Below are 16,013 nucleotides of genomic sequence, written 5' to 3'. Positions count from 1 at the left end.
TACTATTATTAATAAATAAATAAATAAATAAATAAACAAGACAAGATGTGAGCTGAATGAAGATCTTAAATGATTTGAACCAAGTTCGCAAAACCCAAACCACACATGAAAAAAACGAGGGAACTCTCATTTTCGAAAATTACCTATCTTTTCAAAAAAAGATAATAAATAAATACATATAATCATCATCATGATGCAAATGATGTTTAGTAGAAGTACTTGTGTTGCAGCAGCTACTAATACTGTTGCTAGACAAGTGTATAGACGTGCATCATCATCATTGTCATTACCTCTGATTGGAGGTAGTTTATCGTCATCATCCTCTTCATCTTCATCTTCTCCTTTTTACTATAGTACTTTTCAAAATAACAATAGAATAATCAATAATAATGTAAATAATAATAATAATACTATTAGATACTATAGTACTACTGGTACTACTAGTGAAGATATAAAAGAAGCAGAGATAATATATAAATATAGAGTTGAAAAGAGTGACAAGAGATTCAATATTACAACATTGGAAGAGTTTCGTGGATTGAAACCATCTGATCGATTGGTTGAATTGTACAAGATAAAGATACCGAGTGTCGAAAAGATGCGAGACGATATACTTTCGACATACCAAGCGGAAAAGGAAGCTAGAAACCAAGCATTCCTTGAACACTTGCCACACCTCAAAGACATGTTTAAACTAGCTCAACAAACATCTGAACAATTTAAACAACTTTCACAAGATATTGCTAGTTCAAGAGGTATCCCATCAGAAAAACAAGAAGAAGAAAAGGAAAAGGAAAAAGAGACGAACGATAGTGGAAGAGCTGAATATGTAGAGATTACTGGTAAACATGGAGAAGTGACAAGTAAAAGAGGAACAAAGTATAAAGGTGGATTGAGTGATACTGGTGTACCACAGGGACCTGGAGAATACGAGACTGCATCGGGTGAGGTGTATGTTGGCGAGTTTGTAGATGGAAAGCGTCATGGGGCAGGTAGATTCATTTGGGCTGATGGATCGAGTTACGATGGGTTCTGGGCAAATGACCAAATGGAAGGATTGGGTGTATACCAACGTCGAGACGGACTGTCACATGACGGTGAATGGAAGAATGGTAAACGTCACGGTTACGGTGTGCATCTAACCAAAGAACTTGAAATTCGTGGTGAATGGGTCAATGACAATCTGGTACGTGGACACGAAGTACGTAAAGACGTTCAACTCGAATACAATGGAGAGTTTCTAGGTGACGATTGGCATGGAAAGGGTCGTGTCGCATATACCGATGGTACTATATTTGAAGGTGTCCATAAAAACGGTCTGCGTCACGGACCTGGTAGATTAGTCAGTACCAAGCAAGTGTTTGAGTGTACTTGGGTGGATGGCGTGCCAACAGGTAATGGTCGATGGTTTTCAAATGATATGCTTGTCGAAGGTCACTGGGAAGACGGTGATTGCGTCAAGGGATTCGTAGTCAAACAAGGATTTGGAGTGTATGAAGGAGAATTGCGTAATCTCTGTCCTTGGGGACACGGACAAGAACTACAAGACGATGGATCAATGTACAATGGTGATTTTGTCGATGGTTACAGACACGGTTTTGGCACGTCCCGATGGGGTGACGGCATCTACCAAGGTGGATGGGATCACGGTGAACACGCTGGTCTCGGTCGCATCATCTTTGCCAATGGCAAAGGTTACGAAGGTTACTTTTCATCAACCAATGCACCAAAAGAACAAAATCAAGAAGATCCAAGACAAATTGATTTAAATAAAGAATCTCTCTAATTTATTAAATTATTATTATTATTATTATTTACAGGTAGAGTGTTTGTTCATAAATTATAACTAGTTAGCTAATTGGTTTATAAAGTATCTATACTTTCAAATGATGATTTGGATGGTTTTCTTTTATCTGGATCAAGCTATAAATAAATATTATTTGGAAATTAGTATATTTGTTTGTGTTTGTGTTTGTGTGATATATTTACCTTATCTTCATTACCAAGATCAAGATTCATGATATCAGGAGGAATATCTTGAATTTGAACAGAGGGAGCCCATTGTAAGAGACGGAGATTTTCGAGGATTTTGATTTTGAGGTTCTCTAGGTATTGTTTGGTGTTGAGGTTTTCGTATCTAAAGGGGATGCCGGAATAGTCGGGATGGAGTTGAAAGTCGGGCGCATAGTATTGGATGTAGTCGTTAAAGGGGAGCTCGTTGGAGATTTCCGTGTCGAGCAGAACCGATGTCTCGTAGGTCCAACATCTCGCGACGTTTCTTACGGTGTATCCACCACCGCCGAGTACCAATGTGGGCAGGTTAAACGACTTGACAAAACGTACGCATTCGGCATGCCCCTTGAACGTGAGGTTGAAGCATCCCAACCGATCAAATCGCAACGAGTCTGCACCACACTGTAGGACGACAGCTGACGGACGATAGTAATCCATCACACCTTGTATGACTGGTTTAAAGATAGACTGGTATGATCGATCGTCTATACCATCACGTAAAGGCACGTTGACGGAATAGTGCTTGCCGCCACGCACACCAATCTCGTCGAGGTCGCCTGTACCGGGGAAGAAATCGCCTCCATACTTGTGAAAAGATACCGTCATGACACGATCGGTCAAATAAAATGCTTCTTGTACACCGTCACCGTGGTGAATGTCTATATCAATGTATAGGACACGTGCATGGTATTTCAACAACTCGACAATCGCCAACACAATATCGTTTATATAACAGAATCCAGATGCCTCATCTTTACGTGCATGATGCAATCCTCCACTCCAATTGATGGCCACATCATACATTTTGTGGTTGAGTTTGAGTGCTCCCTCGATCGACCCGCCACTATACACTGTACAATAATCGTACAGGCCCGGGAACACCGGACAATCCTCTCCAATATGAAATCTCTTTATACAATCTTTAAATTCATTTATAGATCCTGGTGTTACTCTATAAAGTGTAGAGAAAGAACAAAAAAAACAAAAAAAATAAGTTTGTTAGTTTCTTTCAAAAAAAAAAAAAAAAGAAGTACAAACAAAATGTCTGTTTGTATGTATGTATATTTGTTTGTATGTCATTACAAACCTTTCTAAAAAGTCAATATAATCATTTGAATGAAACTTGAGTAGATCTTGAGCATCTGCACGACGAGCTTTGTATACATCCATCTTTTTGTGTAGTCCATAGTTGAGAACGAGACTGTTTGTAAGACACAGTCTGTGTGGTTTCATCGGATGATATGGTCCATAGAAATAGTTGCCAATGTCATGATCGTGAAAGTAGCATACTTTCTTCTTGCTAGTATTATTGATCTGTGTTGGGAATTCTGCCATCTGTCTCTCTATCTTCACAATACATATGTATGTACAAATAAAGATAAAGATACAAACTAAACTAAACCAAACTAACGACTAATTTAAAATGTTTCAAACTTTGCTTTTTTTTTTACTCTTTCAAAAAATAGATTTTAATTAAAAATTCATTCTAACTTCTGTAGTTTGTTCATTACCATTGTATTATTGTAGAGATAGATAAGAGAGATAGATATAGAGAGGGAATTATTATGAGTTCTACGACAACTCCATTAAATACTAGTAATGGTAGTTTACAAGGATCACCAGCAGTAGCTAGAAAGCAGACGATTGCAACACCTTCATCTGCAACTTCATCGACTCATTCATCACCATCTAATCAACGAAGTAATATATTAGCAAGTACTGCTTCTTTCTCTGATCCAAACAATAACAATAATAATAATAATAGTAATGTAGTAGTAGAACAAGTTGTGATTGAAGATGATCTTGAAGCAATCCTTCAAAACTATCTATCATCAGAAACTGATGTTGATTTATTAACTGAAAAACTTAGTAAACAATTATCAACTCTTGAAACTGTATGTATATGAGGAATAGAGAGAATATAATATTAATTTATTAATTTACTTTACTTTTGTTTCCAATTAGGAAATGATAGTTGGTATATTGGAAAGTGGAATGGGAGTAAATGAAGTGGTTAGTCAATTGGGAGATAAAGATCAAACACATTTAACTGGTGTGACGGCATGGATAGACTATTACAACAAACAACTGCAAGACATGAAGAAATACATTGAACATATAGAGAGTAAAAACAACAAGATGAACATTGTATCAAACAATCAAAAAGAGTTGATGAAGTCACTCGAGTATCTACTCAATCTGCTGACACTCGACGAAAAGACAATCAAGTGTCTCAACACACCAGACTTTCAATCGGCTGACGGATTGGCCAACGCCATCAAAGCAGCTGGTGACCTTAAAAAGGCACTACTCACTAAACTCAAATCGGGTATGGAGAATATGGTGGCTGTAAGAGACCAACGTAAATTATTCGAGACTTTTAAACTATCGTTTTCCATAAAGGTGTCGACTCTAATTGAAAAAGAGTTCAAGATAACTGCAGAGAATCATAAAGACTTTAGAGACTCTTCATCTGTCAAAGATGATGAGAAACTACCCATTCACAGCGCATTCTTTGATTCTCTCAATCGTTATCGTCCTCTTGCACATTGGCTCAAACAAATGGATATTGACAAGTTTCATCCACTCGTTCCTCTCTATGTCAAAGCTTACAAATCATCTTATAAACATGATGTTAAACCTTTTTTTTCAAATGTACAAAATTCAATATTAAAAGAATCAAAAGATCAAAATGGTAAGAAAAGAAAAGAAAAAACAAATCAAAAAAATAATAATATTATTACAACTTATTAATTAATTATCTTTTTATGATTATTTTTAGACTTTTTTTCTACACATGTTAAAAAAGCTTTGGAAACTAATTCAAAACAACAATTACAACCAACTCCACAAACACCTTCAAAATCTTCACATAAAAAACGTTCAATTGATGCCGTATGTAAATAATCATATTAAAGGAAAAGATTATTATATTAATTATTTTATTTAAATGTTTTAGGCATTTCAATTATGTTTATCATGTATTAATAATGCTATAATGTCAGAACAAAGATTTTTAATGGAATTTTTCTTATTTTCAGATCCACCTTCATCAGGTAGACATCAACATCATCATCATAGTCGTACTCAAAGTACTACATCGACATCGACAACTTCAACTACAACAAATGATTTAAAAAATAATAATAGTTCAATAGGATTACAACCATCAAAATCTTCACCACATCCAATATCACCACCAATATCACCATCGTCGATGAGTTTGATTGATGATGGAGCATTGGGTGTCATTGAAAATCCATTGGATTTCATCTTGTCAAAGATGTTTGAAAAGGTAGTGTCCAATGAATTAAAGGATATGGTAGTAAAGGCTGATCAAATCAATCCATTCTATCTATTGACAATGTTGATTGAAACTGAAAGACAAATAGCTACTCATTCTGTATTGGGTCCAGACTATAGTTCGTTTATCATTAAAATATTATCAGAAGTTCAAAAAACAATGAAAACACTATTTAACAAATTTATTGTAAGAATTCAAAAAACAAAAATATATATGAGGATTTGAAACTAATATATATCTATTTTTTTATTATTTAGGATTTACAAGTTGATTCAATTAAATCAACTCAATCTTCATTAAAGAAATGTGGAGTATTATCACATTTTAAACATTTCCCAGTATGTCATTAAACAAAAGAAAATAGAAAATTCTTTAATATTCTAATTTTCCTCTCTTTCTTTTTCTTTTAGATATTTGTAAAATCATTAGAGAAATATAGATCAACTGAAGAAATGGAATCTATAACATCATTGATTAATTCATCATATTATAAAGTGGTAGTTGCATTGAATTCATGGATGGATCAATTGGTTGAAAAATCACCAGACGAGAAATACAAATTCATTGCTCGAACAGAAAATTATTACTACTTGAGTAGTAGAATGGGCGAAATTGGTATCAGTTGTCTCAAACCATATTATGAGCAATCTGACAATCGTTATAGAGACAACCTTCTCATTTATACCGATTTCTTGATAGGATTAAAGTTTAAACCATTATTTGATTTCTATCAAAAGATGGATGAATTGTTACTCACACTTCCACCAAGTGATATTCAATTCCAACAATCTCATTCAAAACAACAATATAAAAAGATTGTAGAGAAATTTAAAACTGAAAATGTAAATTAGAAAACAAAAAAAGAAAACAATAATCTCTACCCTCTTTTACTTATATTTATTTATTTATTTATTTATATTTAGATTGAAAAAGGATTTATTAAAGCATTGGCTAGTATTTATAAACATATAACTAGAGATTCACCACTTATATTGGTTATTTGGGATTACTTGGAAGAAGTATTCCTCGCCAAATATCATCACTTTTTAGAGTTGACACAAAAGTGTTATCAACAATCAATGCCTGTATCATCAGATCAAGTAAAGGGTTTGATTGCTGTTGCATTTAAGAAAACTCCAACCAAATAGATTAAAAAGAAAGAAGATAAAGATAAAGATAAAGATAAGATATTACCAACCACCAATACACAAAAACAAATATTTGTAATTGAAATAATATTATTATTAAATTGGACTTTTTTTTTTTTCCCAAATGAAAGTATTAAATTCAATCAAAATGATTCAACAACAATAGAGAAAGAAAGATAGATATAATGGTCGAAAATCAATCCAACCACTACCATTGTTCGAAACCACCCCCATAAATATCTCAACCAGGATAGAAAAATATTATTCGTACTTCTTGTGGTTTGAACTTTTCACACATTGTTTTTTTAAAAAGAAAATCGATCCTGATGTAGTGGTGTGGGTTATAATATACATTGGTATTTTGAATAAACCGATAAAAGATTCAACTATTTACGAGTAGGTAAGAGTAGATAAGATTAAAGAGAGATGGCAACCACCCAAGATTCTGTCTCTCCGATAATAATATTAATCTTTCAAAAAAAATTGTAAAAAATATTTATAAAATTATAAATATATATATATATTTTAATATTTTAAATTAATTAATATATTAACAATTAATTTTAAAAATGACAACAAATAAGAATAATTATCTATCTATGAATAATGGAAAGAAAATTCCAGTTATTGGTATGAAACAAAACAAATAATAATATTGATCTATTTTTTTTATAAATATTAATTTTCTTATTACAAATATTAATTTTCTTTTTAATTTGTTTAGGATTTGGAACATGGAAATCACCAAAAAATGTAGTTGGAGAATCAATTAAACAAGCAATTAAAGCTGGATACCGTCATTTGGATTGTGCTGCCATTTACAAGAATGAAAAGGAAGTTGGAGCTGCTTTAAAAGAGGTATTTGATAGTGGATTGATTAAAAGAGAGGAATTGTTTATTACAAGTAAATTGTGGTGTACTTGTCACTCCAAGGAGAACGTTGAAAAACATTTAAAGATTACCCTTGCCGACTTGGGATTAGATTATTTGGATCTTTATTTGGTACATTGGCCATTGGCATTTGAATACACAGGTGAATGCTTGGAAATAAACCCAGTCGATGAAAATGGTAATACGAAATTGGCAAGAATTCCAATGCGTCAAACTTGGGAAGCAATGGAGAAATTGGTCGATCAAGGATTAGTACGTTCTATCGGTGTTGCCAATTGCAACGTTCAAACGATTATCGATATCCTATCATATGCTAGAATTCGTCCAGCAATGAATCAAGTCGAGTTGAATCCTTACAACACTCAACAGAGATTAAAGTATTTCTGTCATCTCAATGGTATTCAATTAACTGCCTACTCTCCACTAGGACACGGTAAATTGATCACCGACAAGGTTGTATGTGAATTGGCAAAAAAGTATAATCGCAGTGTTGCCAATATTCTATGTCGTTGGGCTATTCAACAAGGTTTCACCGTCATCCCAAAGAGTGTCAACCCCGACCGTATCAAGGATAATTTCAAGGTACTAGATTTTAAAATCGATGAATCAGATATGAGTATACTCAACAATCTCAACAAGAATCTACGTACATGTGATCCAGACAGTATTTTTGGTGTTCCCATCTTTGCCTAGTAGACACAAACAAATCATTAATCAAAATCAATAAATCTTTTTTTAAATACAAATCAAGACAAGACAGAGATACTCTGTGATGAGTTGTTGTTCTTGATATTGACCTGAGTTGACTTTACCCACATGGATTTAGTTGTAGGAGGGATGGGTGAAGTCAACAAACAATCTTTGTGTGTTGGTGAAAAGTTCATCATCATCGTCATTCCATCCACGCCCATACATACTTTGGTTTCGGGGTTGGACAACGCCCCAATATAACACTTACATACATACACACCAACAGACCTTTCCTTCTTACAAACTTTTCAATAATAATAAAACAAAAAAAATATCTACCTACCTCTTGGTGTTTGTTTCGATTTTCAAACATTCAGTTGTTTCTTTGCAAAGAACCCAACCATCTCTCTTGTTTTCAATCAAAATTAGATGGATCTAGGGCTCTACCCCCAACAACACCCCCTCTCCTCACCACGTCCAATCAAAACAACAACATTGGTTGTTGGTTGAATGGAATCCGATTAACAAAGAAATGGAAAGAGATTGAACAGGCGTAGCAAGCTCTAACGTTTTATCTATTCAACATCATCACTCAATCAATCATGATCCCTCTACTTCTCTCTACTCCCTTCCTCCCTTTAGGTCGTGAATATCATCATCATCATCATCGGCAAGATTAACGGGTTGACCAATTAACATTCATTCAACGTAACACGATGAAGTAGCAGGAGAGCAGTAGTAGTATGGCCTCCTTCCTTCCTTCTTTCCAGGCCAAGCAATCAAATGAGATATGAATGTGTCAATTAAAAGAAATGTAAGTAAAGTAAAGTAAAGTAAACATGGTTGATGAGTTAGTTAGCTAGTTAGTTAGTTAATTGAACAACACACAACGTCAGTTAATTAATCATTTCATTTCATTCTCTCTTTGCGCGTGCGAATTCACACACTTAGTAACCCTAACCGACACACCGAAGCTAGTGCATCAAGCAACACGATACCCCTCCCATCACATTCATTGCTTACCCCCCATTGTTTAGATTAATCGAATATACAATATATACATACATACTTACAACAACAGGTAAGCAACACAAGACAAGACAATCATTAGTCCTAGATTAATCATCAACATCGCATATCGCAAATCGCACATCGTACCATCGTTCGCAATCAATCAATCAATCAACCAACCAACAAATCAAAAACGAATAGAGGAGACAAAAAGACAAACATATTCCTAATAATAGTTATTCGGAACACACACGATACGATACGATTTCATTTCATTCGATTCGATTTGATTGAATTAACGAATTTCATTTATGCTCGATCAATCATAGAGAGAGTTGAATGTGTGTGTGTGAGAGTAAAGGTGTGAAAAAATGCATCATCACCTGTTTTCGTCAACCCGTTGAACCACACACTCACTCACACACACACCCATTAGTTGGATCGTTTAACGAACCACCTATCCCCGCACACCCAGTAAGCACACCCACACCAAGATGTTATAAATAGATGTATTTGTGTTTTAATTGCCAATCCATCCATCATCTATTCACCGCGGAACAACAACTACTATAACAAATATCAAATACTGCTCATCATCTAATTCAGGAGATACAGACAACCACAAAAGTAAACAAAGTGAGTGACAAATACTGAGAGAGAGAGAGAGAGTGAGTATCATCCATCCTACTTTTCCAGCTTGTCTTTTAGAATTCATCAATCAATCAATAATCTATTCTTATCTATTAACACATCATCAAGACATATAATATATTGATAGTACTACTCAACACACAACCAGTCTCACACTCAACCCAACCAACCAACAGTACCACCAGAACTATTCCATTCCATTCCCATTCTATCCTTTTTATATTTGTGATCATTATTTGAATATCTTATTACATGTACTCTATTTTAATTCAAACCATATTTTTATTTATCATTATTGTCAGATACCGTCTCTGTTTATTTTTATATCTATCCATTGTCAATTCATCGACCATCAACACTACCATAGTCCAAAACTTGGGAGCTCCAAAATAATCACCCATCCATCATCATACTTTAAATATATATATATATATATTTTATTTATTTATTTATACAATTAATAATTAATTATTTTTAACAATCAATACAGTTTATTCACAAAAAAGTTTGGCCAAACAGTAATACCTTGTTGTTATTGGTATACAATTGGAAACATCAATCAAGACAAGCAAAACAACAACAATAACAACAGTAGATCAATCAGATAGTAGTAGAACAGATCAAAAACAAGAACAGTTGGTTTAAAGGAACAGATTGATTGAAATATTGGAATATTATTAATTTGAACTTAACTGAACTGGATTCACGAGGTACGGTATGAGAAAGAAAGAAACAAACAAACAAACACCCATGGTTGACTTCATCTATGCCATCTATCCCATCTATCCACACCCATCATCTTTTGTTTAAACCTTTTCCTTTCCCTTCCCTCCTTTACATTTTAATCAATCCCATCCCCTTTGATTGATTGATCAACCATCATCATCATCATCATCATCATCATCATGTATCATGTTTAACGTCGTTCCAACAAGAAGGATCAAGGTTTTGTTGTTGTTGGTCATTGGTGTGTTGTTTGGTTCGAATATGTGGTTTTTTATCAGATCATACACCTTTGTCACACACAAGGATGGTTCCAATCACAAACACAAACACACCCACACACTGTTTAATTAATTAACTACGGGAGGCTCTTTATCTTTGTTCTCCCTTCACTCTCTCTACACCAAAACCCAACCACTACTCACATATTGCCAAGATCAACAACGACTACACAACGACAATCACCCCCCCCCCCCTTTGCTACACCCGTGTAGTTAGCATCGAGTAGGATAAAAATTATTGCTCAACGGCTCATCACCATCTTCATCCACCACACCATTGTTGTTGATGTGAATGAATCCACCCTCCCTCCCTCCCACAACACAAATATATTGTATAATCAACACACACACACACACACCTTTGAAAAAAACAGCAACAAAACCAAAGATTGAATGAATGTTTCCTCTTGCCAGGCAGAGGAGAGTGAGTGAGCGAGTAAGCGATTGCTTTGCATTGTGTGTGTCTGTGTGGGTGGCGTGTCGCTACTGCAGCTGCCACTGTTGTTTCCTCCCTCCTCATCCTCTGGTCTGTGCCAACAAGAAAACCTCCACCTTTGCAAAGAGTGGGTGGAAAGGAAATCCAGTCAGTGGATGGAATCAATATAATAGAGAGACGGTCAAATCCAATCTATATAATTCATTTTTGTGTTGATATGTGTTGTGTTGTGTGTGTGTGTGTGACTTATCATTATCCATCATCATCATCAGAGTATCAGTACTACTATCATAAACACCAATAAACACAACACATTAACAAATAATAATAATAATAATAATCAATATCACCAATAACAATAATAACAGTGGCAACAAGTACAAAACAACATCATCACAGTGTTAATAATAACTCAACCAACTTAACACTTTTTAAAATTGTGATAAAAAGGTAGTTGTAATATTATTATTATTATTAAACAACAACATAACGATCATCATTTAACAAATATTGTTTAAACACGCACTCACACCGACACACACACACATATACACATATTACCAGCAGCAGCAGCAGCAGCAGCCACCGCTACCACCTCTTACCACCACCGCCAACAGTGTCGTTGTCCTACTTTCAAAAATTATTATTATATTTTTGATGATTCATTTCAAACAAAAACACCAGAGAGAGAGAGGAACAATAATATTATTTGGGAAACATTAATATAATTACAAAGAATCTAAACCAACAGAGGTATGTTGTGTGCACATAACATAACACAAGACAAACAACAACAATTTCAAAACATCATATATGTTGTTGTGTTTTTGGACTTTTTGCACTTCTCCAATCTGACCGACCGACTGACCGACTGACTGACTGACAACCGTGTATGTCTATTGTCTGTCTCTGTCTATTGTCTGGATCGTACAACTTCTTTGTGCTTCCTATATTTCTTTTTCTTTTTTTCCAGAGAATGAATAATAATAATTCCATTCCAATCCATCACTAACCATCCATCCAGACCACAATTTTAATTAGGAACTTGTGTCAATAATAATTATTATTATTATTATTATTATTTGTTGTCGACAACATATTTATTTGGATACTACTATAGTAGTAACATATTTTTAGTTATTTTCCAAAAGGTCCCAAAAAAAGTATTTTAGCAAAAGAGGTAAAAATAATAATAATAACAGAAAATCAAAAAAACAATCATTGTACAATGACAGAAGATTATAGGATAATCACATTTGGGCAAACTTTTGAATTCAATTCAAAGTTTTAAATATTTAATTATTCGTTGTCATCAACAAAATCATTTAAAAAAGGGTAGAGGAGAATGAGTAATAATAGTCATAATATCCCTGTTCTCTTTGCTCATATTCCTTCTTCTTTGTCCCTAAAAATCCACCAATATCTATCCATCCATCCATCACCCGCATAATGTATATGCACACACACTCACACTCACGCGACCCCCACTTTTTCTTGGACCATCCAATGGGATTGTATTCCAAAAGCATCACGGTTTATGAATTCGCAGTTACCCATAGAGAGTAATCACGATTATATATATATATAAATATATATTATTTTTCACTTTCACTTTTTCCCAGCCTTTGGACATGTCCATTATCATTATCATTATTATCATCATGATCTTCTGTATGTGTAATAGTCTTACCCTCCTTTTTTTTTTTTCTCCTATCTCTTGTCGTCATCATCATAATAATAGTAGAAAAAAAAAAAAAAACACATGACCCCCTACACGTACACATACATACATACATAGAGAGGAGACAGGATAATTAATCCTCCTTTTCCTTCTTTATATGATATACCCCCCCTTTTTTTGACACACCAAACCAAACTTATCACTACCCATTGTTGTTATTGTTTTTAAATTCAAACTACCCCCATTACCACCATTCATCATAAAATACAATCAATCAATCAATCACACTCTTTTTTGTATTTTTTAAAATATATGAGCAGAAGAATGGTGGGTGGTTGAACAGTGTCATTTTCATTCCAGTCCATCCATTTCAAAACATCCAATTAATCTATCAATCTAGTAATAATCCATGTCAAACCAACACCCACCCCTACCACCCTTACTGTTGGCGGTAGGTAGATAGGTAGTACACACCCATCTACCCCTTTTTTTCTAAAAGAAAGTTGGATGGATGACATGGCAGAAATTCATCATCATTATCATCAAAAGTAGAAGAAGAAGAACAAAAGACATCATTGATTGATTTTAAAATTAATCACTTTTATATAAATTAACCACACATCATCATCATTAAATATAACCAACCAACCTAAACCACCCATCAATATACACATACCACACGTTATACTTTAAGAGAGAGAGAGAGAGAGAGAGTTGAGTTTGAGAGAAAGAGAGTTGGGATTATAATTATAATTTTATTCTTTCATCTTGCCTTGTTTTTGTTTTTGGGAAGAAGAATCTTTTATTTTCTTTTCTTTTATTTTCTTTTCTTTTCTTTTCTTTATCAATCAATTTCAACTAATCTAATTCTTTTTACTTCTTTTAAAATATATATATAGGATTTTATAAAAAAAAAGAAATCATTGTCATCATCATTAACCACCCTCTCCAACTATTACCAGTTGCCACCACCCACTCACCTACCCACCCCAACTACTAATTACTATAAACTTGTTTTTATTTTTTATATATATATATACATCCACTCCATTCCATTCATTGCCGCAAAGATAGATAGATCGATAGATAGACGCACAAACACATACACATACATACAAACAACAAATTATCATATATTATATTATTTATAATCAAACAATCAAACTTTTGATATTTATCATTATTTTTTCATTGTTTTTATTTTTAGAAGAGAGAGACAGACGTGGGTCACTTATAGTGTCGTAGTCACATCGTCGTTGTCCAAAGGTTCCATTCATGAATTTAGCAGAGTGTCTATTACTACCCTTATCAACCAACAGCGCTGCAGTCAGTGGCTACCCTTTGACCAGGGATTCACCAAGATTGAGAGAAATGAAGTTATCATACAATCATCGTAGAGTGAAAAGCAATGACTTGGTTTATAAAGGTACAGCATCAACAGAGGGTCAACAACAACAACCACAACAAGAAAACCACTTTATTCATGAATTTAAGAATCATGATAATAATAACAACAACTATTATAATAACTATCCATATACTATCTCTAAACAACAACAACAACAACAACCAAATTCAATCATGACCGTTGCACTTAATGATAATCATAATAATGAAAGATATCAATTAAATAATAGTAACAATGGTTCAGACAATTCATCTTCATCTTCATCATCATCATCTTCATCTTCTTCAAGTAGTGATGATAATGGATCAGATGAATCATCATCATCAGATAATGGAAATGAAGTATCAAAATTGGAAAAAGAATTATCAAATATAATTGGTGGCGATTTATTGAGAAAGGCAAATATATTAGTGGCAGAGGACGATCCATTCAACCGAAAGATAGCTCTCCATTTTCTCCAAGGAAAGCTGGGTCATTCGGTGACAATGGCCGAGGATGGGTTACAGGCTGTCGAGGCTGCACTCTCTCATTCGTTTGACCTCATTCTCATGGACGTGGAGATGCCCCAAATGACGGGTTTCGAGGCAACGGCCAAAATCAGAGAGTTTGAGCTGCAACAAGGCCGCCGCACCCCCATCATCGCCCTAACCACCAGCGATCGCAACGAATGTATCGAGGCGGGCATGGACGACCACCTTCACAAGCCCGCTCGATTCCAACAATTAAATAGCGTCATCTCATCGTTTCTTAGTAAATCTTGTGAATTAAAATCAGTCAATAGTAAAAGCAATAGTTGTAATACACTCGACCCTATCATTAGCTCTTCTTCTTCATCCTCATCTACTTCTTCTTCTTCTTCATCTGGCAATACATTATCGTCATCAGTGTCATCATCTAATCTTGGCCAGCTCTCTGGAAGCACCTCTCTTGTAAATAGCAACAATAATAATAATAACAACAGTAATCATAGTCACCAACACAACCATTTTATCCACTCTCATCATCAGAGTATGCCAAACCTTTTAGCACCACTTACCTCACCCAATTCGCGTCACCAAACGCCAACAATATCATCACCAAGTATATTGAAATCGGCAACCCCATCGCCATTGGTCAACTGTTGCTCCTCGGCATCATCATCATCGACGTCTACTTCACAATCAAAAGATATCAAAGTATTTAACCAGAAATTTTCCCTAAATAGTCCACTTCCCATTAGTTATCAACAAATACATACACTCTCCTGTCAAAACAACAATAATAATAATAATAATAATAATCTTCCCAACATTTGTTCAGCCAATACTTCTCCATCACTTCCTTCATCTCCTTTGATTCTTCAAGGCAGTAGTAGTAGTAACAATAATAATAATAATTATCCATCTTCCTCCTCATCCACTGTAAATAATGTATATACCTCTTCTTCTTCTTCGAGTAGTAATATATCGTCACCTACCAATGAATCCAATTTTAATACGCCAATTCTTCCCCCAACTACTCCTAGTAGTATTTCATCATCATCAACTCGCCTTCCTCCCAGTAGTAATATTAATATTTCAGGATCCTCACCAACCAACTCTTCTTTTTTACAAACGTTGGTTAGTGATGATTAAAAATAATAATATTAACAACAATAATAACAAAATATATTATAGAATAAATTTTATTTATTACCCTCTTTTTTTTTTTTTTTGTAATTCCAAAATCAAAGACTTTAAATATTTAATTATATAATTAATTAATTAAATTATTTATAAATTTTTTTTTTTTTTGTTT

At 34.1% G+C, this 16,013-nt stretch overlaps 5 protein-coding genes across 5 annotated transcripts; 4 read left to right on the top strand and 1 right to left on the bottom strand.

Annotated features, from left to right (window-relative positions):
* Positions 1-190: 190 nt before the first annotated feature.
* DFA_06889 (uncharacterized protein) lies at positions 191-1,786 on the top strand (the record flags this gene model as incomplete). Its single annotated transcript, XM_004358077.1, has 1 exon — positions 191-1,786. One exon carries the CDS (start codon positions 191-193, stop codon positions 1,784-1,786), a length of 1,596 nt encoding a protein of 531 aa, XP_004358134.1.
* A 77-nt stretch (positions 1,787-1,863) lies between these two features.
* Positions 1,864-2,817, bottom strand: DFA_06888 (histone deacetylase family protein; the record flags this gene model as incomplete). Its single annotated transcript, XM_004358076.1, has 2 exons — positions 1,864-1,923; positions 1,990-2,817. 2 exons carry the CDS (start codon positions 2,815-2,817, stop codon positions 1,864-1,866), a joined length of 888 nt encoding a protein of 295 aa, XP_004358133.1.
* Positions 2,818-3,054: 237 nt separating this feature from the next.
* On the top strand, positions 3,055-6,465 carry exoc1 (exocyst complex subunit 1; the record flags this gene model as incomplete). The annotated part of the gene is made up of 9 exons (XM_004358075.1): positions 3,055-3,072; positions 3,196-3,375; positions 3,513-3,908; positions 3,979-4,708; positions 4,796-4,908; positions 4,973-5,503; positions 5,575-5,655; positions 5,728-6,159; positions 6,241-6,465. 9 exons carry the CDS (start codon positions 3,055-3,057, stop codon positions 6,463-6,465), a joined length of 2,706 nt encoding a protein of 901 aa, XP_004358132.1.
* A 569-nt stretch (positions 6,466-7,034) lies between these two features.
* Positions 7,035-8,049, top strand: DFA_06886 (uncharacterized protein; the record flags this gene model as incomplete). The annotated part of the gene is made up of 2 exons (XM_004358074.1): positions 7,035-7,095; positions 7,190-8,049. 2 exons carry the CDS (start codon positions 7,035-7,037, stop codon positions 8,047-8,049), a joined length of 921 nt encoding a protein of 306 aa, XP_004358131.1.
* Positions 8,050-8,840: 791 nt separating this feature from the next.
* On the top strand, positions 8,841-15,850 carry DFA_06885 (uncharacterized protein; the record flags this gene model as incomplete). Its single annotated transcript, XM_004358073.1, has 4 exons — positions 8,841-8,860; positions 9,664-9,684; positions 12,286-12,328; positions 14,075-15,850. The coding sequence occupies 4 exons, from the start codon at positions 8,841-8,843 to the stop codon at positions 15,848-15,850; spliced, it is 1,860 nt and encodes a 619-aa protein (XP_004358130.1).
* Between the last annotated feature and the right edge of the window lie 163 nt (positions 15,851-16,013).

The sequence above is a fragment of the Cavenderia fasciculata genome (genome assembly GCF_000203815.1).
Source record: "Cavenderia fasciculata unplaced genomic scaffold Scf_ET2XIPL01CNAVH-3, whole genome shotgun sequence".
NCBI lineage: Eukaryota > Evosea > Eumycetozoa > Acytosteliales > Cavenderiaceae > Cavenderia > Cavenderia fasciculata.
Note: the sequence above shows the minus strand (reverse complement) of the source record. Positions and strands in the feature narration are given on the sequence as shown.